This window comes from Syngnathus floridae, chromosome 16 (assembly GCF_059516105.1).
Source record: "Syngnathus floridae isolate MCC-2025c chromosome 16, RoL_Sflo_1.0, whole genome shotgun sequence".
Classification (NCBI taxonomy): domain Eukaryota; kingdom Metazoa; phylum Chordata; class Actinopteri; order Syngnathiformes; family Syngnathidae; genus Syngnathus; species Syngnathus floridae.
The window spans coordinates 6,286,824-6,311,671 of NC_142428.1; the positions used below are offsets into that span (position 1 = coordinate 6,286,824).

Here is a 24,848-nt window from a genome sequence, read left to right on the forward strand (position 1 = left end):
CATATGTAAATTATTTCGTCATTCATTATTTTATGTACTCAGAACAATCAGGCTAATTACTCTTTCCATGTAGTTATAAACAGACTCAGATGGGTAAAATCGGTTGTAGATGTGCTAACATCTGATTATTATGTGTGTGAATTGTAAATAACAAATAGGATGCAAATAGCGTTGTCCTTGCATGCTTCTTGTTTGTCTCTTGAACGATTGACAGATCCTGATTGGACAAGAAGCTTGTCCGTTTTCTCTACAGGCGGAGCTTGTGGAATAACAGCGCAGCTCCATCTTTGTTGGAAAAGGATTTGACAGGAGCTTTGACCTGTGTGGATGACGAGGATCGCGACACGGAGCCGAACAAGTATGCTCCCACTCCCACTCTCACAAACTCGGCTTCCTAAACTGCTTCTCGAATAGCCAAAGAGTGGTTGCACCCAGTGTGAAGGATTATTGCAACCTGCAAAAATGGCACATTTTACGCTCGCCCCGGACTGGTGAAAAACGCCGGGGAACTGATGGGAGCCACGGACTTAAATTAAATCCTCCTCGGTGAATGCCACTGAGAATCTCCTACGTGACAGAAACCGAGACCAAGTGCGGATATGGCTGACAGGACTGCTCCAAACTGCCACCTGAGACTGGAGTGGGTCTACGGATACCGGGGACACCAGTGCCGCAACAACCTCTACTACACAGCCGCCAAGGAGATCGTCTACTTCGTGGCCGGCGTGGGAGTGGTGTACAACACCCGAGAGCACAAGCAGAAATTCTACCTGGGCCACAACGATGACATTATCAGGTAGAGTGCATTTCATGAAAGAGTTGCTTTTTGCATGAAAAAAGCTGGCGTCACCTTGCGTAATGCGAAGGTGCAAATAGTAACGTGCGCGTGAATGGGTGGGGGGCTCCGATGATTTTGCTCAAGGACACTTAAGCACAGCATCCTCTATAATCATCTGTCAAAATCTTTCTGGATGATTCCATCAAATATAGCTGGATCTGTTAAATAATTTTCCTGCTTTTAAGAGGATGTATTGGTTAAGCAAAATAAATGCATGGAATTTGAATATTTTATATATGAGTAATATTTAAATTTAATTGTGAAGAATTTGCTCTTTCAATTTTCTCACCATTTCATCTAAAGCAATTGTCAGATGTTTTAATTTGACTTTCAGAACACCCGGAATCTACAGTAGCTTATCTATATGTAGATGTCTATCAATCAATTGAACTTGTAAGCTTGTTCAATTCAATTGTATTTTCCATCCACTTTGTCCAAAAGTCATTGTGAACTTATAACACACATTATCCACATGGTAGCAAAGTGGTTCGATAGGTTGAGGGTTTGACACCGTTTTTTTTCTTTTGTTGAGTTTGCACGGTCTCCCCTTGATTACCCTGAACAAAAAAAGGAAAAGCAGTTTGCGATTGGCTGGCAAACAGTCAGTTGCCATAAGCTTATTAATTCACCATTGTTCATCCATCTAGGGTAAGGCCTTTGCATTCATTTTAGCCATTATGTCATCAATGAGACTTGGGTGTGGTCAGTGAAAATGAATTTCAATAAAACCCTAAGAGGGGCTGTTTAAAAACAATAAAAACATAAACAAGCACTCGCCCCAAAATACTCATATATAATGATTAACAATAAACATCCAATCATTGCATAATTTTTTGATTTACGGCTTTATAGCTGTCAATGGATTGCATAAAAACTGAAGCGAGCCCATGAGAAAAAGGGCCTGCATTTGTCTTCCACAAACTCCGAGTATGTTGTCAAACATTGAGGCACCTGCTTTTTGATCAAATGAAGATAATGCTCCCTGATGATATTTGCGGCTTTCCCAGCATGCCGCACGACAATAACATGTGTCCAACGCTCCAGTGCTCGTGTTGATGTGCGTGCGTGTTGGCCTGGAGATAACTAGCACTATATACTGTACTCTGTCGTTCCTCAGCTGGGCTCCTGCTCCATTATTCATTGGACTATAGTGATACCAAACGCTTGCTGCCTTGTGGGCGAAGGAACTCACACGGGTGGTGACTGAGTGAAATGTGTGAATTTGCAGCGGCGGTAGAAGCAAACATGTTGAACTGGGAAAATAAAAGTTTCTTTATATTACCTCGTATACATAAGTTTACAACATCATTTCAGCATTTAAAATCCCCAAGCATCACAAAAATGACAGTTTTAGATGTAAATCAATCTCCTGAAGTTTTTTTTCAACATCCTTCTAAAAGGAGGACACAATATAACAATGCCAAAACAAGTGTGTCAAGGACTCGGACTCTGGGAAACAAAAACGACATTCATCAAACTTTTCTTTGCAGGCAAAAAAATATATATATCTTCTTTTATTGGTGGATGGGAAACTAAAAGTTTCGTTTTGCCCTGAACAATTTAGTGTTGTTTACGAATCTCTTCCCTTGCTTTCATGGTCTCTATTTAATTTAATTTAATTTAATTTAATTTAATTTAATTTAATTTAATTTAATTTTATTTTATTTTATTTTATTTTATTTTATTTTATTATCGCTCATGTGTTTTTAGATGACCCCACCCTAAAATACCAAATCAAGCATTTCTCTTTTAGTCTTTTGTTTATTTAGTTGTCTCCGGATCAATGAGTTTTCTCCTACTGGTTTTAACTCCTACTTATATATTTTTATTTTAATCTCCTTCTCTCTGTTTTTAGTTTTACTAAGTACCTAGTGCACAGGCAGGTGTCTCAGATGAAGTTTGGTGGGCAGATGGATTAAAATGTGGAAAAATCCCATACATATCCCCAGAAATGGTTTAATCCTGACCTCCTTTTAAAATCACATGAAGGCAAAAGCAGACAAAGCCAAACATTGCTGGAGAATGTGACTCAGTGTTTTGCTTTCATTTGTGTTGGATGTCTCAAAGTGACAGTGTTGTCCTAAAGTGGATCAATAAATAAATGTCTGGGTGATTGATTGTGCCATATGCCTCTCGGGCTCAGAATCACCTTTCTGTGCACAACTGTAGTGTAATCCTGGAGGTTTTATTGATGCAAGATTTATATGCATATGCAAAGTAGCTGCAGCAAACAAAGTAAATCAGAGCTTCAGAGCATTTTCCGCTTCAAGCTGTTCTATGGACAGTAGGGACATGAGTAGTCTCATGTTTGGGGGCAAAGGAATGCATTTGCATGTAATTAAAGGTGCTATTTTCTTGTGAGTTTATCCTAACGTACTTTGTAACTTTTAAGGTTGAAGGGAAGGATGCTGCTCTTTTGTTTAGAAGCCATTTGCCTCTTAAAAAATAATAACCATTGCCATTAAATTTTAAAATATATTAAAATAATATGTTACATTTCCACTGTGTTTATATTTTCCAATAAAATAAAATAGCAAAGGCGACATGACGAGTTGCTTATGTTCGTTATTCTGCTGAAGTGAGAATGATGCGCTAAATCACAAAGCTTCCGTTAGTGCGCTATTTTTTTCTTGCAAATACATTTGCAAGGAAATTAATCAAAACTGGATTTCTTCTTTCAGAGACTCCTCAGGTTGTGTGCTCACCTTTCCCTGATTTTACCGCATCTTATTGTTCCAGTCATTTGTCTCGGTGTCTGAATCTTATTTTTAGCAGCGTGGCTCTGATTATGTAATTTTATAAAGAAGTGAGCTGAGAAACTATGCCAGGTGGGTTGAGAGGTTCCACAAAGAAGTAAAGAACAAGAAGTGCTGGGTGATAGATCAAATCGCATCATCTCACCCGGCTTTAACCTCTTTGGAATGTTCCACCTCTTTTAATAGAATAGTAAATCAAACAAAAGTGGAATTAAAAATAGCTCATGATGTGAACGATAAAGCGCAAGAGTAGGTTCAGTAAAGATATAAAAAAAAAATAATCTTGAGCTGCTTTGTACTGACTATCTACCTCGTCAGCTGTTCTTCCTTCTACATCCTGTCAGGTCTGTTCCTAAATTCTAAACATTCTGTAGGGCTCTTGGCTAAACAGTCATTCTGATTACAATGGATACAGGCCACGAGGAAGAAAGCAAAAGGATGAATTGCCCAGTGAATCTGGAACGTGACCGGCGGCTGCTAAAAGGTTGGGTGGGGCGGGCGGGCGGATGGCTGGATGGTGAGAAAGCTTTATGCAGCATGCTGTTGCTCAGCTGTAGACCAGGAGTGCTTCAAGTTGGCGGCTGTGGGACAATTATGTAAGAGCATATGCCTGGTTCCACGAGGAAACACCCCCCCCCCCCCCCGCCCCCCCCCTGGATAAAATTGGCTAGGTGAATGTGATTGTTCAGTTTGTTGGACAGCAAAGCACTGTGCAAAAAGTCATCAACCGTCACTGAGTTGAAAGTGAAGCCGCACTGCTGTCACTGTGGCATTTTAAATTGTGTTAGCATCAAACTAGCTGAGAATAAGCTATATGTTTGGAAGACTAGTTAAGTATTCGGTTAACTATGCAATTCCTGTAATTCTCTTTATTGTGTGTGCTTTTTTGTTTTGACCACTTCATGTAAACCGATATTGACTCTTTAGGAAGAACTGTTTGTTATCGGCTAAAGTGCATCCCGGTTCCTTCCCTTGCATGTGAAGAGTAAAAATATACATAAATAAAATAATAGTGATTATATTCAATTATTTTCCATTTAAATTCTCTGGTCTGTCCGTACTTTACATTGATTTTCTTTTTTGATCCAATAATGTCAATGATTTCCCCATTAAAATTACAAGGGATGGGCTAGCCTTATTTCAAGGTATCGGCACTTGCGACGAAAGTCGATACTGGTATTGGCTGCTCTTTTGTGGCCATTTTATGATCAGAAATTAGAACATAAAATTGCCAATAATTTCATGTCATTTTAAGGATAATTGCTAATAGGATAGTATAATGGTGGCCCAAGATTTTTTTTTAAGCGCTGTTTTAACAAATGAGACGATATGATTCATGAGACTGAAAGTGACTGCTTCTCGGCAGTCCCTTTGAACATCCTGCAGGCACACATTAAACTAGGTTATGTATGTATGTGTGTGCGTGTGTGTGTGTTCGTACATGCACATTTGTGTTAAGTCATCCATGTCACCTCATCAAGCTGCCCCTCTCCTTCGCCATTCAGCCCCAACACGGCTTTAATGTGTTCATCTCATCACAGTAGTTTCCGCTGGAAGGTGAATCCGTCTCTCGCTTGCTCACAGCACACACAGACAAACAACAAGCACGCAAAATGGCTTTGCTAATAAAATGTTTTCTTTTCTTTTCTCCCGATTTCTTTACAGTTTAGCTCTACATCCCGAGCGTGTGTTGGTGGCCACGGGGCAGGTGGGCAAGGAGCCGTACATCTGCGTGTGGGACTCCTACACTGTGCAGACGGTGTCCATCCTCAAAGATGCCCACAGTCATGGCGTTGCCTGCTTGGCCTTTGACCTTGAAGGACAGGTACGGTTGGGAAATAATTATGACATGAATATACAAAGTGAGATCTCACTTGGATTTGGCCATCCGTTTTCTATATGATAGATTTATTAGGCAGCTTATAATGGACAAAAATTAAATTTGATTTATTTAAAGTGCTTTTGCCTACCTATGTGCATATAGTTGTGTCAAAATAAATTTAATCTAGATTTAATGCAGATCAGAAGGCGAAATTGAAGATGTTTGTCTCTAGACTTGATTTTTTTTCTGTCAATTTCTTAATTTGAATAGATGCCAAATGTTTTTAACCTTGGCAGAGGACCGTGCCCATTTTTTTTTTGCTACGGTATGTTGTCAGAGTGTCAAAACGGCTGAGCGCAGATAATCTTTGTTGAAGGACGAATCACAACTCAGTTTAAATGACAGTGATTACGACTGCAGTTTTGTCTGCAAAGCTGCACTCAGGCATGTTACAATTATGAGACAATGACAAGTGTAATTACATGAAGACCAAAAAATGATAGACTCTGCTAGAACATTGATTTAACATAAAAAAAACGATTGAGAAATAAAAGTCTTTTACGCCCTAGGAAACAATTTCATGATTTTTACCTCTGCATGTCTCTCATGCAAACGCTTGTCATCAAGTTCTACCTCCTGCATTTTGCCGTGAGAAATAACCCCATGTTCTTTTCCTGCATGGCTAACTAGCTGTGGATTTAGATATAAAGTGACAGTATTTAAAGCAGGAGGAAGCTGCGTCGCTTCCCGGTGAGGTCCTTTTATTCATCGCTCGGTATTCAAAAGAAGTCAAGACCATCCCGAGGGAACCGGCGTCGCGATTAGCCGGTCCAAATATAAAAGCAATTAAAAAATGTGGACAGACGTCTTCTCAGTGTGGCGCTAACCAGAGGAAACATGAAATGGTTGTTGTGATATTTCTGGAGCCACCAGTAAACTCTTCACCCTGGAGCCTTGCTGGAAAATAGTTTTTTGAAAATGGTGTGATTGTGTTTGGAATTACACGGCACATGTTTTAAGAAAATGGTTGAAATATTGTTAGTGGATCGAAATGGACATCCCCGGCCATGCAAAGCAGGCAGCGGAGTGTATTTCCATAAGAGCGGCTATGTTCACTTCTGCTCGGCTGCTCCTGCCTACTCACTCGGTTCACTATAGGAGACTCCTCCAGCAAAAAAAACACTCCAATGAGCTCACTGGAAACGCCAAAGGCCGGACAACTGTTCTGCTCTGCTCTGTTAGCCATTATTATTATTCGCCTTTTTTATTGTGGCCTGCCATGCCAGAGTGGAGGTAACCGAGCCGAAGCAGCTTTGGATCACAAACTGTAACGCGTTTATTTTATGTGATGTGTATTTCTGTCTGCAGTGCTTGGTGTCCGTTGGTTTGGACTCTAAAAACACAATCTGCGTGTGGGACTGGAGGAGAGGGAAGGTTCTGGCTGCGGCGCCGGGTCATACAGATAGGGTAAATAAATTAGTTCCACCAACACCATCATTTGTGAAATTGAGAAACTTCCGCCTCTTGATTGTGAGCTTTGCAGAGCTTTTTTTAGCTAATCAAAAGGATTTTTTTTCAAATGGTGATGATGACACTGCTGTTGTTTTTGAATACAACCCACATAGTCGAACACAGTCCACTCAAACTCTCGCCTTTCATTTATCCGCTTCAAATCTGACAAGCATAGCTGCAAAATAAGAATCAGCGTTCAATATGTGTCATGTTGAGAGCCCATCTCTGATGTGTCTATCGCCTCCTCCTCCCCTGCAGATATTTGACATATCCTGGGATTTGTACCAGCCCAACAAGCTCGTAAGCTGCGGAGTCAAACACATCAAGGTAAAGATGCTCCGTGAGCTTACCGCATTTTTTTTTTTGCATCACAATGCGAGTTTAATGTCGATTTGGGCTCCATCTAGATCTCTCAGATGACTCACTCAAATTTGCAGCAATGTCGAAAGAAAACAATGTTGTCTTTGGATGATGCTCATTGCGCTTTTCACAGCTATCCAAAATACAAGCTGCAGCTGCTCTAGCATCCTGCCAAAACGATAAAGCCAATTAAAATATCAATATGGGCATTGGAATGACAATGTTCGCCACTTCTACTATACCAGAAATATAAATGTGCTGCATTTGACCTACTGCATATGTTAAGTCTAACATCCCTCATCTCAATCTCATCTGCTTTGAACTCTTCCGACTACTGCCATGGCACAGAAACCTCCGCCGGCTACCCCCCCTCCTCTTCACAATGCCAGCTTAGTCCTCTCCCTCCTCCTTCCTCCCTCTACACTGGTTTCCCCATGGCAAGGCAATCCAGCAATTGTCCCATATAATTCCCCAGCCTTTACCCTGCAGACCATGTGACATCTGCTCCCTGGCCCTGCGTTTGCTCAGTGATTATAGCACTCAGAGCATCCAGGAGATTTACTGGCAGTAATCCACTCACTCGTAGGCTGAGGGAAACACAACTTCTGTGACAGATACCAGGGCTGTGGACAACCTACTCGTTTTTACAGACACACACGGAGCCTATTGTTTAGCCTTTTTGTGTGTGTTGGTTTGGTCAAAATATCTCAAGGTTGAACCTCCCAAAAAATTTATAAACAAAACAATACTCTCTTTAGAAGACATGGATGAGGAGAATGAATGAATGAATCTTTATTTCGAACGTGATTTAAAAAAATAAAAAACAATAAAAACAAACAATATACATCACTGTTCGAAAAGGAGTAGGAATTAATTAAATTAATTAAATTATTATTTATCTTAGCATAATTAACTATACCACAGTAAACTGCAGCCAGAATAATTAACATTGTTCAATCAATAACTCGTAGACAGCCTTGAATCCAATTTTATTGTGTGACTTGATGGAATTATATAAAAGACTTGACTGATGGGAACTCAGTATTGTAAAATAAATAATTTAGGTAGTAATTATATAAAACTGAATTGCAAGAGACATTGAGATGTCAAAATAGTCTTGGAAATGAAGTGTTTTCATAGCACCGATGTGAATCGCCACAGGATTGAGTTTGACTCAATGCGGATGGACAAGAACTGTGCGAAAACTACCTTGCAGCAACGCTCATCTACTCTTTCCGAGTGCTCTTTGCTGACCCTCGCTAGCGTAGCACTTAACACTTTGACATGGCTCAGGGTTACTGTAGTGTGACAGAAAGAAGGTGGCCCCGCTGCTGAAGTGCATTCCCCTCCATGGTACCGTATTTTCCGGACTATAAGGCGCACCTAAAAACCTCAAATTTTCTCAAAAGCCGACCGTGCGCCTTATAGTCCGGTGCGCCTTATATATGGACCAAATGGAGAATGATGGATGGTTGGAAATTTAACTTTTAAAGTTTACTGATCTATCTGACTGTTTTGTTTTGTACTTATTAAAGTAAGCTTTACATGTTTATTTTGTGTGTCGTGTGATATTAACATTATTGATATATTGTTATTGTATTTCAAGTTATTATATTGTGATTGCATTAATGGTGCGCCTTATAGTCCGGTGCACCATATATATGGACAAAGTTTTAAAATGGGCCATTCATTGAAGGTGCGCCTTATCGTCTGGTGCGCCTTATAGTCCGGAAAATACGGTAATTACAATAAGAACATTGTCTTAGATTGTAAAGCAGTCTAATGTTGCCATAAATAAATATTCTTAAATTGTTTAGTAGAAATGAATTGTTTTAGCACAGCAGCAGATTTTTTTTTCGCCACCACTCATTCCCACTTTCCCACATTGCCCCACTGAATTTCCTGCTTCTGTCGCCGTCCTCATGGTAACCCCTCTTCGTCTCCACTCAGCAATTCAAATAGCAAAGGGATTAGCTACTGCCCGACTCTCGCTGCCTTATCGGTTGTGGGCAGCGAGGGCTGTGCAGTCACGCTGCATCCATCCTTGCAACCCATGTCGCGTGCAGGAGTACAACCCCATCCCACCTTCTTCAGAGCTTCTCCTACTTTGTTGCCCCTTGTTAACATGACATCTTTATCATTCAGGAGGCAAATTGTGATTTTCCGCATGTCAGGTTCTTTTCATCAAGTCGATTTGTCACCCAGTTAAACGTCCCTAGACTATTAATAAACCGCCACATGGATCAATATTAGCCTGCTGGTGATGAGTGTGTCCCCCCGTGCCGCCAGTCGTGTCTCAGCATTTGAGAAGCTCATTTCGATCTTATCTCGATGCAGACAGAGCGCCTCCCTTTTAGCTCTCACCGCCTCTCTTTGATGGATTTAGCCCTCAGACGAGGCTTCGCCCATGCATCTCAATGACCTCACTTATAAATAATGAGCACGCTGGTGTCTGGGAGAGTGCGCCTGTGTCTGTGCATGTTGATCAGATAGTTAGAACACCAACGTGTGTTCTTTCACGGTGGTGTGCACGTGTGAGTCAAACCATGCTGATTTTCTGATTTGCTCGTTTTCCCTTGTACCCAAACACTCAGTTATTGTCCACTTGCTGTGTCACAACAGGATTACGGGAAGGATTATTAGCCGCTGCCACCTTTCACTCTTTTCCGTGTGTACAGTTCTGGAGCTTATGCGGCAACGCTCTCACGCCCAAACGTGGAGTTTTCGGCAAGACTGGGGATCTCCAAACCATCCTGTGCCTGGCTTGCGCCAAGGATGAGGTCACGTATTCCGGTGCCTTGAACGGCGACATCTATGTGTGGAAAGGGATCAATCTGATGAGGACTGTGCAAGGGGCACATGGGGTACGTTGAAACTAAATAACAATAGAAGAGGCAGAGAAAATAAATTCAAATACACAGCATAAGTGGAAATACACATGCTTGCTTGATTCTGCTCAATAGTGAAGGATCAGTCTTTTGCTGCGTAGGATTAAATTATATCTATGGGATCAACAGCTTTGTTAGGGAATGTGGGGGAGGGGATAATAACTATTTTTTTGTACCACCAAATATTTTACTGGGGGTGCAACATAATTGCTATGCAATCATAAAGGCAAACAACTAAAAGCCGTAGTAACGAGGTGTGTTGCTGCAAAGGCAACCAGCCGCCCTTGTTTCTGTCATAGCTCATTTCTCGTACACTAACAGCCTGTCATTTCCTCCAGTCAGGGATTTTCAGCATGAACGCTTGCGAAGAGGGTTTTGCCACCGGGGGACGAGATGGTTGCGTCCGCCTGTGGGATCTCAACTTCAAACCAATTACTGTCATTGATCTCAGGGAAACGGAGCAAGGATATAAAGGTGATGTCAAATAGCCTTCACTCAGTAAAGGTTACAGGGTAAATTAGGTTCACCTCACCATGCTGCTTAAGTCATTCTGTTTTTTGTTCTTCCTACTAATACGCCCTTTCTTTTTTCTTCCATTTGCTTTATTTTGTGTATCTTGGATAACAGTAGCTAGAAGTGAAAATAGCAGAGGTGGGTAATGAGGGCGGATTTAATAACCGTCTTGTTTGTAGCTTTCCCCATATTGTTCTCTTGTGCTTAGTGAATTTGTTTTACGACATTTTTTTAGATATCAAACACATACCGCATATGCTCCCTCATCTACGTCAGCAGCTTATTAGCTTGGCAACATGCCACCATGTATTTCTGTTCTTAGTAATTAACCACCTACTGATGGCTAATTACAAATCCTGTCTTCCATGTGGTGTCCCTTAATGCAAAAAAATACTTGGACTGTATGGTATTGATATTTTCACCGTGTGTGTGTAGGGCTGTCTGTCCGTAGTGTTTGCTGGCGGGGAGACCACATCCTGGTGGGCACGCAAGATAGTGAGATCTTCGAGGTGGTGGTCCACGACCGCAACAAGCCTTTCCTTATCATGCAGGGTCACTGTGAGGGCGAGCTGTGGGCGTTGGCCGTGCACCCCACCAAGCCTCTTGCTATGACAGGCAGTGACGACCGCTCAGTCAGGTGACTTGTAATATTATACGTATCAATAGTCTGTATCAATAGTCTGCACAAACCCACAGTTAATAATTTAGGTCTATAACATCAGTGCATAATTAATTATGCTAGAGTTGTTTAGTTAATTTTTTTTTTTTTGCTCCTCCACAAGGATCTGGAGCCTTATCGATCATGCATTAATAGCTCGCTGCAACATGGAGGAGCCGATCCGCTGTGCAGCTGTCAGCACTGATGGCATTCATTTAGCCTTGGGAATGAAGGATGGCTCGTTCACCGTTCTCAGAGTCAGGCAAGTATACAATTCAATAAAAGACTCTGTCAATTTTTTATGTCTGACCATTTAGGCTTTATTGAAGGTTTTTTTATGGCCCTACAGAGATATGACAGAAGTGGTCCACATCAAGGACAGGAAGGAAGCTATCCATGAGCTGAAGTATTCCCCCGATGGTGCCCATTTAGCTGTCGGCTCCAATGACAACTCAGTGGACATTTATGGTGTTGTGCAGAGGTACAAGAAAGTAGGAGAGTGCATTGGCTCCAACAGCTTCATCACGCACATGGACTGGTCTACGGACAGCAAGTTCCTCCAGTCAAACGATGGCAGCGGCAGGAGGCTCTTCTATAGGATGCCAAGTGTGTCTTCCTTAGTCAAGCGGCAAAGTTTATTTCTGTCTCGTGGTATAATATTTGTGTCTTTTCTTCAGGTGGTAAGGAGGTGACCAATAGGGAGGAGCTAAAGCTGGTTCAGTGGGCATCATGGACATGTGTGCTGGGCCCTGAGGTTAACGGAATCTGGCCCAAATATTCTTCTGTCAATGATATTAACTCAGTGGATGCTAACTTCAACAATCAAGTCTTAGTAACAGCCGATGACTACGGATTAGTCAAACTTCTACGATACCCGTGTATAAAAAAAGGTAACAAAAACGTCTGTCATTCATATCGGCTTGTTGAATTCATGTTCTATTTTTCATTTTAGGTGCAAAATGTAAAAAATATTTAGGTCACTCGGCTCATATTACCAATGTAAGATGGTCACATGACTACCAGTGGGTGATAAGCATTGGTGGAGCGGATCACTCGGTCTTCCAATGGAAGTTTGTTCCAGAGAGAAAGTCCAAAGAAGTTCTGCATATTGCACCACAAGGTGAGAGGAAGGTCCGACTCTTCCACAATTCTTCACCATTCCATAACATTTAAACACATCCATTCAATATGAATGAGAGTTGGATTGTATAATTGCATTGTCATCGCCAAGTCATTATTTTTCCACAGACAGAGTGCAGCTGAGCTCTCTATAATTAAAACACACCCTGAGTGTCTTTGCTTTTCATTTTCTTAATGGACCTTGTGAGAAGCTTTTCTTCACTCCAAGTCCAGTTTATTGCCATTACTTGGCTGAGCATCAGTGTGCAGCATCAGCATCCTGAAACAGCTTTCTGCTTAATATGATGGCTTTTCACGTTTATTCAAATAGCACAGTTTTGATTTTTTTTACCAGTGAGGTATACTCAAACTATGTTTCCATTTTAGAGACTTTAGCAGACTCCAACAGCGAAGAGTCAGACTCTGATCAGTCAGATGTGCCTGAGATGGACTCGGAAATCGAGCAGGAGACTCAGCTTACGTATAGAAGACAGGTTTGTAATGAACTCCGACCCCATCCATTCTGGATTAAGCACACGTGCTCCCGTTTCAGGTTTATAAAGAAGACCTACCTCAGCTCAAAGAGCAGTGCAAAGAGAAAGATCGAGCAATCGCGTTGAAGAAGAGAGAGAGAGCGCCTGGGAGTGGATTGAAGCTGCACTTTATTCATGGGTGAGCTTTCACTTTAATATGACCAATTAGAAACAAATTGGTTTTATCTAAAATGTGAATTTATTTTTATTTCCACAGCTACAGGGGCTATGATTGCAGAAGTAATTTATTCTATACCCAGACCGGTGAAATTGTCTACCATGTGGCCGCTGTTGGGATCGTGTACAACAGACAGCAGAACACCCAAAGGTTCTACATGGGCCACGATGACGATATTCTCTGTCTGGCCATCCATCCCCTCAAGGATTTTGTAGCAACAGGCCAGGTATGCAGAGAGACGATTGCATTGTTTGTTCTCTAGTCTGTACTTTCAAATTCAACAGAGAAACTTCAATTGATGATTTATGCTTGTCCAGGTTGGTCGAGATTCCTGCATCCATATATGGGACACAGAAACATTGAAACCGATGTCTGTGTTGAAAGGTTTTCATCAGCTTGGAGTGTGCTCTTTGGACTTTTCAGGTAATGAATCACTGCCCCAAAATATTTGTTTCCATGAAATTTAAGATCCTGTACGCCCTCGTAAGGATAAGCGCTTTGGTAGATGGCTGGATATTAAGTCGGTATAAGTTATGTTATGTTATGTTATGTTATGTTATGTTATGTTATGTTATGTTATGCTATGCTGTTAGGAATGCATGCATGTCAATCAAGCGTCCACACCTTTTTTAAAAATACAAATTAATTAACCAATCAATGTGTACGCACAAACAACAAAATATGTCTGCTTGCTAACAGGGTAGACATTTTTTTTCCTAATGTTAGCATTTATTAAGTGGATGGAAGAGCATCATTTAGCAATTTGAATGTATTAGCAAGCAAACTGTTTACTGGAATCAATCCCCTCTCTTGAGTGCCACCAGGTTTTCTATATCCTGCTAACAAGGTGGACATTTTAACACTGCCTTGATTTATGTCTTGATTTCCACTCCACAGCGGATGGCAAGCGCCTGGCCTCAGTGGGCTTGGATGACAATCACACCATTGTGCTTTGGGACTGGAGAAAAGGGGAAAAGCTCTCAGCTATGTGGTGAGTGATGGTCCTGACATTGTTTACAATGATGCCGCAATCCGGAAACAGAAAGAGCTCTGACAGTGCTTTGTGTTCATTTTAAAGATTATTAGAGCTTCTCTCTTTAAATATGGACATGAATAAATGTGGATTCAATTGGAGCCATTTAGGAAATGCATGGATGACAGTGTGATTCATGGTTCGCAGAAGGGGAGAAAGGGAATTGCCTTTTAGATTAAGGGGCTGCTCCACTGCGACACTTAAGCCTGCCAAGGTTTGAATAGTTTGAGTATGCCCCGAGGCTCCAGCTGTATCCATAATGAATGAGAATTACTTTCAGTGCTCATCTTCTCGAGTGCGTGATATGTCAGATTTTATTTTATTTTCATATTTCCGTGATGCTACTAAAACGTTTTGCAAAAGTGATAATTTGTCCCAATAGCAATTACATAACCACAGTGCGGGAAATGTTTTACTGGAAAAACATCTTGAAATATCTTTTTTTTTTTTCTTCTTCTTTTTTTTATTTGTTGCTCAGCCCACTTGATGTTCATATTTATTCTCAACTCAATTTAAACTGACCCTGACGGGTTTGGAGCATTGCATGTTGTTTGCAACTCAAAGTGCAGAGACAGCTTGGAGCACCACTAATCTGCTTTGCAGACCTTGGTGGAGGCTGTGCAATGCAATGGTGAGGAAAAGGGCCTGAGAGTAGTCTTCAGATGGGAGACAAAGAGTGGGTGTGGGAGGATGAGGCTTCAGGGTATACCATGAAGAACATGGGCAAGGAATGGCAAAAATCGATTAAATAAATTGTAGTTTAACTTCATCATAAAACAAAAATGGATTCTATTAATCTATCCATCGAGTTTTATAGACTGCCTTGTTGTCACCCCCATGGGCAATTTAAGTAGATTTGTCAAACTCAATTTTGTCAAGGGCTACATAAGGATTACTCAAACCATATAAATGTAAAATCACATTATTATTTAATGACTTCATCACATTATATAAAACAAATTGATAGATTAAGAGTAACTACTTATCACTGATATATAATTTTATTTATGTGTCCTGCAAAATTAATTGTAAATTTTTGTAGCATCAAAATATCGAAACATTTGAGATGTGGAGATGAGCTAATAATTGTCTCTATATATAAATAAGGATATAAATTAGTTGAAAGTTTTGAAATGAAATGTGTGCACCCCGTTTAATTTTACTGCCATGTTCATCAACAGGATTACACAAAATTAAAGGAGTAATTTGCATAAATCTGAAGGAGGGCACAGGAAGAGCACATTTTATGTACAATGTAAAATTCGGAACACATCCAGTTGGCTTCATTAATTATAAACCATGTTCTGTTTTCAGTGGAAGCAAAGACAAGATCTTTGTAGTGAAAATAAATCCCTACCTACCTGACAAGCTCATCACCGCCGGTGTAAAACATATGAAGTTTTGGCACAAAGCTGGTAAGAGTTTATTAATGCTGACAAGCGGCCATGATAACGAGCTGAAATCTGTCTTCCGAGCGATCCATCTTACAACGTCTACGCTCGCTCTCTCAGGTGGTGGACTAATTGGGCGCAAAGGGAGCATGGGCAAGACGGAGACGATGATGTGCGCTGCCTACGGTTGGTCGGAGGAGATGGTCTTCTCGGGCACGTGCACGGGTGATATTTGCATCTGGAGGGATATGTTCTTGATGAAGACCGTCAAAGCCCACGACGGCCCTGTCTTCAGCATGCACGCTCTGGAAAAGGTAATAACTGCACATTAGAGCAATTTCAAATAATCAACCGGCCATTAATAATCTTCCTAGGGGGTGCGCTGTGATATTAATTTGATGTCTACTACTGACATGTTCATTCAGCTTTGAATATGTCATTACACAATCTCTGCAGGGATTCGTGACCGGAGGGAAGGATGGTATAGTTGCACTCTGGGATGACACATTTGAAAGATGCCTCAAGACCTATGCCATCAAGAGGGCGGTACTAGCTCCAGGCTCCAAGGGTAATATGATCATTGGTATCCATTCTCTCCAAACACACTGAGTACATTCAATGGGTTTAGCCGAAAGGAATTCTTCTCGTGGTCTAGCGTGACTTTTCAATTCCGCAGGCTTGCTTCTGGAAGACAACCCATCCATACGTGCCATTTCTCTGGGCCACGGCCACATTCTTGTGGGAACGAAGAATGGAGAGATTTTGGAGGTGGACAAAAGTGGGCCCATTACTCTGCTGGTCCAGGTGAGATGGCAAAGCGATATAATGCAGCTAGCTATTTGTTCGAAACACACTTCTGAAATAACATCAGAGTAATTATCACAATAATTTAAAAAAAATCATCAAACAGGGGAAGAACCATTTACTGTAATATCAATATGCAACACTTTTTAAAAAATAAATCTCTTCACGTGTTTACAATTCCAAATCACTTGTACAACATTCCCAGGAAATCACAATGTCCAGAGGCAGCAATGGCTGTATTGTTATTCGGGTTCACGCATACAAAGCTAAAAAAAAAAATCCTTCCATGTTACCGTGCTGCCGGCGGTATTTTACACAGCCCAAGGGGATTCCTATTGACGAAAATAAATCGTAGCTATAAAGACTCGATCGTTAATATTCCGAAGTGGCTCGGCTTTGTCTCCGAGTGAGGGCCCCGTTGTCTTTAGGTTTTCGGAGTGGTATTGATCGCTCGTTTTAAATGCTTTACAATTACGACTGTATTCTGGCTGATGGGATCAATCAATCAGGGTAAAGGTCTTCCTTTGTCAGAATTGATTTAGCGTAGCATTCTTTCAGGTAGTTTGAAGCCTTTCCTTTATTGAACCTCACCGTTTGTCTCATACTATACACCTGAAAATATTTAAGTGTTATGTTTTGTTATGCAGGGTCACATGGAAGGTGAAGTCTGGGGTCTCGCCACCCATCCCCATCTCCCCTTGTGTGCTACTGTCAGTGATGACAGAACACTGCGTATATGGGACCTCTCCCCCAGTCACTGCATGTTGGCAGTGCGCAAGCTCAGGAAAGGTGAAGTAGTTCCTCTTTTTCGTCACAACCCGATAAATCGTGCATCGGTCCCAGGTCATTAACAAACACCCTTCACAGGTGGCCGCTGTTGCTGCTTCTCCCCTGACGGCAAAGCCTTGGCGGTGGGTCTCAACGACGGCAGCTTTCTCATCGTCAATGCAGATACTTTGGAAGACCTTGTGTCCTTCCATCACCGCAAGGACATCATCACGGACATTAAATTTTCTCCAGGTTTGTGGCTCCTTTGTGACTGACAAAAAAACATCAATTTGTGACTTTTTCTTCCCTCTGTTCAGTTTCTGGCAAGTACCTTGCGGTGGCATCAGCAGATACATTTGTGGATATTTACAATGTGATGAACAGTAAACGGGTTGGAGTGTGCAAAGGGTGCCTCAACTCTATCACCCACTTGGATTGGGATAGGAGAGGTAAACATCTTATTTACTGTAAATGACCCTTGCGCTGTCTTGTAATAACTGTCAAACATGGTGGCCCCCGTGGGTGCTTTCATTCCCAGGGAAACTACTTCAAGTCAATACCAGTGCCAAAGAGCAGTTTTTCTTCGAGGCCCCTCGAGGCAAGAGGCAGACTATCCTGGTCACTGAGGTAAACTGGGAGAAGAAACATGGCGGCCTCTGAAACAGAACATGCATAGGTGTCAAACCCAAGGCCCGGGGGCCCGATACGGCCCCCCATATCATGTAATGTGGCCCGCGAAGACAGATATTTGCATAGAGTTTGTATCATTACTAAAATTACAAATTGTCTTCACTTTAAAAAAAAAAATAGAGATATTGCTTGCAATTCTGATTACCATTTGTTAAAATATTTGAACAGTTTTTACTGGTCACTAATTTCAAAGCTCGTTATTGATCACTTTGTTTTGTAGCCTACACCGTATATAGAAGACATTACCAATCATAACGGCCCTCCGAGGGAAACTATGATTATGATGCGGCCCGCGAAAAAAAAAAAGTTTGACACCCCTGATGTAATGCATACTTGTATGTCTTAGGTGGAGAAGGTCGACTGGTGTTCATGGACCTGTGTCCTCGGTACGTCTGTCGAGGGCATCTGGCCTGTGATCGGCGAGGTGACAGAGGTGACCTCCGCTTGCCTCAGTCATGAAAAGAAGGTGCTCGCCACAGGAGACGATTTAGGATACATCAAACTCTTCAGATACCCCGTTAAAGTAAGAGACGATGCTCGCCGCACAGGATACTGTACTGTGGCAGGTTGATGAGATATGTTTCATTCCTAGGGCAAGTATGCAAAGTTTAAACGGTATGTGGCACACAGCACGCACGTTACAAATGTGCGGTGGAGCCACGAGGACAGTTTATTGGTGACGGCTGGCGGCGGGGATACGTGCCTCATGATCTGGGCCCATGAGTCCGAGACCCACAGGGAGCTCAGACAGTGTGACAGCGAGGAGTCAGACATCGAGAGTGAAGATGATGGAGGTGCGAGAGCAGCTTCTTTGTGAGATTTCCCGGCTGCAAGTATCTCTCGCTCAATCGTGCTTTTCTTCAGGTTATGATAGTGATGTCACAAAAGAGAATGAGATCAACTATACCATCAAGGCCTTATCCACCAACATGCGCCCCATGACTGGTGTAAAACCACACCTGCAACTGAAAGAGCCTTCTGTGGATGAGAGGTAATTTCAAGTTTTCAAAATATGAAAAGTCCTCTTTTGTTGACGTCCTTTTCTTACCTACAACTTCAGCTCTATACTTTGACCTTTAAAATAACTTGCGCCTCATCTGCTCTTCTGTCTTGTATTCTGTCATTCCTTCTTTCATTCCATCTGAAGACAAGGTGTGGTCAGGTAAGAGCTTAAGTTTTATTTTGGGGGGAAATTGCATCCAAGATAAATCCTCAGTAGTGGTGATGACGATTTATTTTTTACCATAAGTCCGGTCTCAAATCTATCATATAAAAATATGTTTCTGACAGAACAAACTATTCAACCCACAATGCTTCAGAAAGATAATATGTCTTAAAATAACAGAAATCATGTGATGTTTTTATCGCAATCAAAATAAATTTGCTTTTCTGGAAGAGCTAAAATGGTACGATGTAGGCATAGAGACTCCACAAGGCAGCAGATGTCCTTGAAATGGACTTTGGTTGTCATGGTTACAACATGGTGCTGACTTCTCTGTTTTACATCCTCAGTGGCTGAGGTGTTTTTGAAGTGCATATCCAGTGAGCAGCATCAGTGAGTACCATGTAAAACATTTGAAGTAATTCTTTTTTTTTTTTTTTTACTATTGCTGCCATGCAGAGGTTCCAGGTAAGCGAATTGTAATTTTTACAAATGTGTACAGGGAGCTGTCTAGTTTGTGTACTGTTGTGTAGGATCATTATTGCAATCGGTGATAAGCGGCCATGTGTTTTTCAGACCTCCTGTTAGCAGAGCCCTGCCACTGCCCGAGAAGCTGCAGACCAACAATGTCGGCAAAAAGAAGAGACCCATTGACGTAAGAGTGACTTCATTTTTGTCACTATAAATATAAATATATATAAATAAAAATGCTCTTAACGTGACGTAATTTCATTTCAAGATTTGTGAGCTGCTCAGATAACCTCTCTCTTAAACCCAATGACGATTTCAGCTATGAGCTGGCCGTCGACGTCGTCATGGCAACCACTTTTCGGACTTTCTGATTGCCTGCTTTGACTTTCTCCGCAGGACCTGGTGTTGGATCTGGTGTTCGGTTACCGTGGCAATGACTGTCGCAATAACGTGCATTACCTGAATGAGGGGGCGGACATCATTTACCACACGGCCTCGGTTGGCATCGTGCTCAACTTGACCACCTGTAGGCTTTACCGATATTATTTTTCATGACGCTGTCGCCAGAATAACAACATTATATTCTCTTGCAGCCTGCCAAAGTTTCTATGTTGAACACAGCGATGACATTCTGTGCCTGACAATCAATCAACATCCAAAATTCCCCAACGTGGTGGCAACTGGCCAAGTAGGTATGTTTGTGAGACGTCAGCAGCAGCTCGCTCCTCTTTCCTATTTTTCGAAGTAGCCACCCTTCCATTCCCCGAAATATAAAATGTAACCAGAGTGGGAGTGTCTTTTGAAAACACACTTATAAAATTAATGTAATCAATAAAAATGTTTCTGTCCTTTTAGGTGACACTGGTGATATGTCAGGTAAGTGTAAAAAACATGCCTGAAGGTTTGAAAAGAACAAATCTACATTGTCATCACGCTCTGTCGCTCACTCAGCCACGTCTCCATCGATTCACGTGTGGGACGCTATGACCAAGCAGACGTTATCGGTGCTGCGCTGTTTCCATTCCGGAGGCGTGTGCTCCGTCAGCTTTAGCGCCACGGGCAAGCTTCTTCTCTCTGTGGGCCTGGACTCGGAACACACCATTACCATCTGGAAGTGGCAGGAAGGTATAAAATTGAGAAAATCCCTCTTCCTGTCCTCGGTTCACCTTATATGACATCTGGACTTTTTCTCCTAGGTGCCAAAGTGGCAAGTCGGATCGGTCACACGCAGAGAATCTTCGTAACTGAGTTCCGGCCAGATTCGGACACTCATTTTGTCTCGGTGGGAATCAAACACGTGCGTTTCTGGACACTAGCCGGGCGAGCTTTGCTCAGCAAGAAAGGAGTGCTGAGCTCCATCGAGGATGCCCGAATGCAAACCATGCTGTCTGTCGCTTTTGGAGCGGTAAGTGCCTTCAATTGGCATGAAGTTGGCTCGCTGTTGATTTCAGAAAGTATTTGTGTTTAAACGCTGCTTTTGCTATCGAATTTGTCTTGAATGAAATGCTGCTGAAGTTTGTGCATTGCTTGCTCTGCTGTCTTAGACCACTAGACTAGTGCAGATTTGTTTTCTTTTCAGAATAACTTAACATTTACAGGTACCATAAGTGGAGATGTATGTGTGTGGAAAGATCACATTCTTGTAAGGATAGTGGCCAAAGCTCACACGGGCCCCGTGTTCACCATGTACACAACTTTGAGAGATGGCCTCATTGTCACTGGAGGCAAGGAAAGGCCGTAAGTTACGCGTCGTTGTTTTGCTTTTTTGGCAAGTCGCCCAGTTTTATTGGAACTGTTTGCTTTTACAGGTCAAAAGAAGGAGGAGCTCTCAAGCTCTGGGATCAGGAGTTGAAACGATGCCGAGCTTTTCGATTAGAAACCGGACAGGTTATTGACTGTGTGCGGTCTGTTTGCAGAGGAAAGGTATGGAAAATAGAATGCTTGAGCAAAGAGCCATTCGTCATTGGAATTTTTTTATCCTCTTTTTTCCTATCAGGGTAAAATCCTGGTTGGAACCAGGAACGCAGAGATCATTGAGGTCGGGGAGAAGAATGCGGCATGCAATATTTTAGTGAATGGTCACATGGACGGGCCAATTTGGGGATTGGGGACACATCCTAGTAGAGACGTCTTTCTGTCTGCTGCGGAGGATGGGACCGTTCGACTATGGGACATTCCGGAGAAGGTCAGTCCTGTCATAAATTAATTAAAAATCAAACCATCCGAATTTAATTGGATTTAAATTTAACATGAAGTTGAGTCCGACTGTAGCTGTTCATCCTATCTTTTCAAAAGGTGACATAAATTTTCAGTCTGTAAAATCCATAATGATTGATTCTTAAGGCACTTGTTTGACTTCTGGATCAACAGAAGATGCTGAATAAGGTGAACTTAGGTCACCCGGCATGCACCATCAGTTACAGTCCTGAGGGAGACATGGTGGCCATCGGCATGAAGAACGGAGAGTTCATCATCCTGCTGGTTGCGTCGCTCAAAATCTGGGGCAAGAAAAGAGACCGCCGTTCCTCTATCCAGGATATTAGGTGAGATCAGTAGAAAAAAAAGGTTGGAAGTGATAAGTCGGTCAAGAGCTTTGTCTCGCTTGTAGGTTCAGTCCAAATTCCCGCTACCTGGCCGTCGGCTCTTGCGAAAGCGCCGTCGACTTCTACGACCTGTCACTCGGGCCGCAGTTAAACCGCATCAACTGTTGCCGGGACATCCCCAGCTTCGTCATGCAGATGGACTTCTCTGCGGACAGCATGTACATCCAAGTGAGGAGCACTCAGCAGTGCGGAGAACCTATTCGTCCCGAGCCCGGCCCTCTTTATAATCCTACTTTGACTTTTTAAATTAGGTATCCACTGGTGCTTACAAGAGGCTGGTGTATGAGGTGCCGTCGGGGAAGCAGATCACGGAGCAAACCCACATTGACAGAATTACCTGGGCCACCTGGACCAGGTCAGAGAAGAATCCCGATAAAATATTTGTGGTTAACTAGTCACACATTTGCCTTTTACATTTTTGTTTCCTGTTCACCTATTTATTGTTTTTGTGCTTTTTTTTATGGAACGTAGTAAGATTCCACAACATGGGGCCAAATTTTTTTTTTTGATTACTGAGCGGTCTCTCTTCACTGTGTCCAGCGTCCTCGGCGACGAGGTGGTCGGCATCTGGTCGCGGAACACAGACAAAGCAGACGTCACCTGCGCCTGCGTGTCCCACTCAGGCCTTAACGTTGTCACAGGTGATGACTTTGGAATGGTCAAGCTCTTTGACTTTCCATGTCCGGAGAAGTTTGTAAGTACCTTCAATCCTGCCTCTTCATTGTTAAAATTTTACCTATAACACATTCTAGTGGCTTTTTTTATTTCAGGCAAAACATAAACGCTTTTTGGGCCATTCGGCTCACTTGACAAATATCCGCATCACAAATGGAGACCGCTTTGTGGTGAGCGCTGGTGGAGATGACCGAAGGTATGACTTCAAATCCTAATTCTCCAACAAATCCTAATTCTCCAACAATAAAATGTCAACATTGTCCGATGTGTACTTTTGTAGCCTCTTTGTGTGGAGGTGTGTCCACGCCCCCCATTGAAAGTGACATCCTAACCAACTGGCCTGTCGCCTCCCGCCGTGTCTCTCCAGTCAAGCGTAAAAGCTGCATTTTAAAAAAAGCAGGAGCAGGCCTGGCGGGCCCCAACGTGAGGAATAAGTGTGACGCTAACTTACTGCCTCAAAACTTGGTGCATGCACATGTGCACATTATGGTGTGAATTGTGAACAAAAGTGGCGTGCATTCAAACCAACTCACATCATTATTTAAAGAAATTTAAAGTTCATTTTATATATACTTATTAACTAAAGCAGTGGTCCCATTTGGAACATTTGATATTAAACCACTCACCTTGGCCACGTTAAAAAAAAAAAAAAAAAGGAAGCTTGCAAGAGAGCAAATTACCACAGATTGAAGAAAAGGAGCCTAAAACTTAAAAAAGACAGATGCGTTTAAAAAACATGTTGGTGACCACTGATTTAAGGGATGATTTTGTGGGATGAGTACCGTATTTTCCGGACTATAAGGCGCACCGGACTATAAAGCGCACCATTAATGCATCATGTCCGATTTTTAATCCAAATCAAATCATTCTCCATTTTATCTTTTTTATTTCAACTTCAGACGCAGCAAATTACTTTATAATCACAAAATAATGATCCATAGTCTTTTTGATTCATGATTCATAGTCTTCAGCGGGCCACTTATGATTGATTTCATGACACAATGCTTCGGGCCAGTTTAAATCTAGGAATTTGGTCCATATACAAGGCGCACCGGACTATAAGGTGAACTGTCGGCTTTTGAGAAAATGTTAGGTTTTTAGGTGCGCCTTATAGTCCGGAATATACGGTAATCTTATCCCAACGTTGAAGGCCTATTGTTTACTAACAATGCCATTTAAAAAAAAATACTTGTAGCAAACTCGATTCGCCTTAATGTACGTGTTATGCTTATGAGGGGTTTTTTTTTTTTCATTTTGGATCACATGGTCATTTGTATGTGTGTTGTTTCTTTTTACTGGTAACTCCAAATTGTGTGGCCTTCCTCCTGAATGTAACATCCACTGTTATGTTCTGGATGTCAGCATGCCAAAGCAGACTATGCACTGTACACCCGACCCAGTCACTGTGTCACCCTGATGGTTCATTTCCGTGCTTGTGTTGTGGTACTGGTGGTTGTTATTGACTGGTTAATCCCACTCATGACTTGTTAATGAGTGCAGATGTGTTTAGTGTTTGTTCGCGGGTGTGCATGGAAGACGATCTGTCTGGAACACCCTTCTCCTCCTTACCCCGGAAAAGAAAATAGCTGTAACTTGATGTTCTAAAATGAATGCACCCCTAAACTATTTCACTCACTTTACAGTGCGCTGCTACAATGTATTATCGTTACATTTTCATCGGTGTAAATAAGCGTTTTGTGTAATTGGACATAATACTTAAATGGAATGTCTTATCTGAAAGGGAAGAAAAAAAAAACAGCAAAATATTTTGCTCGGTATATATATATAAAACGACATTTTGATTTATACCAGTGTAAATATCATTTGTAGATATTCTTTTTGTATATTTTTGTGAGATGTTTCTTAAAGTCCGCTTTAATAAAAATAAAAAAATGAACATGGGTTCTAAGCTGTGAGTGTATGATGTTATGATGTGTGCAAATAGAAACCTATTTAACCAATGTGATCAAACTATTGGTGCTGAATTATTAAATAAATTTAACAAAGATTTCCTGGTGGCTCTTTTTTCTTACTCAAACATTTTCTTCACGATTTCCTAACTGACTGCGAGGAA

The 24,848-nt window shown here is 41.8% G+C and overlaps 1 protein-coding gene across 3 annotated transcripts; it reads left to right on the forward strand.

The window, feature by feature from the left end:
• Window positions 1-279: 279 nt before the first annotated feature.
• Window positions 280-24,782, forward strand: eml5 (EMAP like 5). 3 transcript variants are annotated; one of them, XM_088401355.1, is made up of 43 exons: window positions 280-796; window positions 5,260-5,419; window positions 6,785-6,883; window positions 7,187-7,255; window positions 9,967-10,152; window positions 10,515-10,650; window positions 10,804-10,827; window positions 11,125-11,326; window positions 11,472-11,609; window positions 11,697-11,953; window positions 12,025-12,237; window positions 12,300-12,467; window positions 12,854-12,960; window positions 13,020-13,138; window positions 13,217-13,403; window positions 13,495-13,600; window positions 14,075-14,168; window positions 15,525-15,625; window positions 15,722-15,915; window positions 16,058-16,169; window positions 16,278-16,405; window positions 17,053-17,194; window positions 17,273-17,425; window positions 17,491-17,622; window positions 17,712-17,800; window positions 18,210-18,386; window positions 18,456-18,657; window positions 18,728-18,854; window positions 19,602-19,680; window positions 19,893-20,022; window positions 20,090-20,188; window positions 20,352-20,372; window positions 20,448-20,621; window positions 20,693-20,901; window positions 21,076-21,233; window positions 21,305-21,419; window positions 21,493-21,681; window positions 21,867-22,039; window positions 22,105-22,267; window positions 22,351-22,454; window positions 22,640-22,793; window positions 22,870-22,970; window positions 23,055-24,782. In XM_088401355.1, the coding sequence occupies exons 1-43, from the start codon at window positions 600-602 to the stop codon at window positions 23,089-23,091; spliced, it is 5,925 nt and encodes a 1,974-aa protein (XP_088257481.1). In that variant the 5' UTR covers window positions 280-599; the 3' UTR covers window positions 23,092-24,782. The 3 variants fall into 3 exon arrangements, with proteins under 3 accessions (XP_088257481.1, XP_088257482.1, XP_088257483.1); XM_088401356.1 differs by having other exon boundaries at window positions 10,807-10,827; XM_088401357.1 differs by lacking the exon at window positions 10,804-10,827.
• The last annotated feature ends 66 nt before the right edge of the window (window positions 24,783-24,848 follow it).

Bases quoted from the DNA above. Each gene is read 5' to 3' on its own strand.
- eml5 (XM_088401355.1), top strand. From the start codon at position 600: ATGGCTGACAGGACTGCTCCAAACTGCCACCTGAGACTGGAGTGGGTC. The intron at 21,682-21,866 runs GTCAGTCCTGTC...CTGGATCAACAG, and splicing joins TATGGGACATTCCGGAGAAG to AAGATGCTGAATAAGGTGAA. The intron at 22,040-22,104 runs GTGAGATCAGTA...TCTCGCTTGTAG, and splicing joins TCCTCTATCCAGGATATTAG to GTTCAGTCCAAATTCCCGCT.